We start from the raw sequence: 1399 nt of genomic DNA, 5'->3' as shown, positions 1-1399 counted from the left end.
TTATAAAATTTTCTTTATATTTTTTTTCATAGCATTTATTACTTCCTTATTTCTTAGACTATAAATTAAAGGGTTTAATAAAGGGATTACTAGAGTATAAAAAACAGCAACAGGTAAATCTTTACCGTCTTCTTTACCTGAATGTGGTCGAACGTACACAAAGAGAAGAGAACCATAGAATATTGAGACAGAGAGAAAGTGAGATGCACAAGTAGATAAGGCTTTGCCTCTTCCCTCTTTGGATTTCATTTCGAAAATCATGAAAAGGATGCAGAGATAAGAGATTAGGACTATGATAATAGAGAAGACTTGAACTGAACCTGAGAAGATAAATATCATCAATTCATTGATATAAGGGTCAACACAGGAGAGTCTGTATAATGGAAGAACATCACAAAAGAAGTGATTAATTTGATTTGACCCACAGAAAGTTAACCTAAAGAGAAACCCTATATGAATCATGGAATGCAGGTTTCCAGCTATGTAGGCCCCTGTGGTCATCTGAATGCAGAGTTTCTTTGACATCATGGTGTGGTACTGCAGTGGGCTGCATATGGCCACATAGCGATCATAGGCCATTGCTGCCAAAAGAAAGCAGTCTGCAGTTTCAGCAAGGCAGAGAAAATAAAACTGTGCCATACATTCATAAAGGGAAATCCTTCTGTCCTTAGAAAAGAAGTTCCCTAACATCTTTGGTGTAATGGCACAGGAACAACAAGAATCCATCAAAGCCAGGTTGCCCAGAAAGATGTACATTGGTGTGTGAAGACGACGCTCCATAAAAATCAGTGCCACCAGGCCAAGATTCCCCACCATGGTGGTCACATAGATAGTAAGAAACACCGCAAACAGAAGGCTCTTCAACTCTGGGTGATCTGTAAATCCTATGAGGATAAATTCAGTTGTCAAGGAGTAGTTACCCTCAGTCATATCCACTTTCTCTTTTGATATAGCAATTCTGGAGAGACAAGATTCTGATTTAGTGTGTATAATTTTCCTTCCAAATTTTTCTTTTTACAACAAAGAGAGGAACTTCTTCAAACTTCCCTTACTATCTCTGGATACAGGCACACAAACCTCTAGGAGATATTCATTCCTCTAAAATGTCAGCTTTATAACCTCAACTCTGAAAATCAGCATTCCCGTGAATATTTTTATAATTCCAAGAAGAATGCTTACAGTGGGAAAGGTTGGTCTTTATGAATTTATGCATGAATAGTGTACAAATCTAGCATAGCCATATTTGGTTCATTGTTGACAAAAAATTTCAGCATCAGTTTTTGGTTTAAAGATCCATAAAATAAATTTATAATCAATTTTCATATATACACATTTTTTTAACTGAACAAAATGCTTTCATATACTGTCCCAGTCGAGTGAATGCTTGAAAACAGCATAC

At 36.3% G+C, this 1399-nt stretch overlaps 1 protein-coding gene across 1 annotated transcript; it reads right to left on the bottom strand.

Moving 5' to 3' along the window:
* On the bottom strand, nt 1-930 carry LOC125281518 (olfactory receptor 5K1-like). The gene has a single exon (XM_048215227.1). It carries the CDS (start codon nt 928-930, stop codon nt 1-3), a length of 930 nt encoding a protein of 309 aa, XP_048071184.1.
* Between the last annotated feature and the right edge of the window lie 469 nt (nt 931-1399).

Source organism: Ursus arctos, unplaced genomic scaffold (genome assembly GCF_023065955.2).
Source record: "Ursus arctos isolate Adak ecotype North America unplaced genomic scaffold, UrsArc2.0 scaffold_96, whole genome shotgun sequence".
NCBI classification, from domain to species: Eukaryota; Metazoa; Chordata; class Mammalia; order Carnivora; family Ursidae; genus Ursus; species Ursus arctos.
Note: the sequence above shows the minus strand (reverse complement) of the source record. Positions and strands in the feature narration are given on the sequence as shown.

Excerpts from the sequence above, each read along its gene's own strand:
- LOC125281518 (XM_048215227.1), bottom strand. The coding sequence starts at position 930 with ATGACTGAGGGTAACTACTCCTTGACAACTGAATTTATCCTCATAGGA.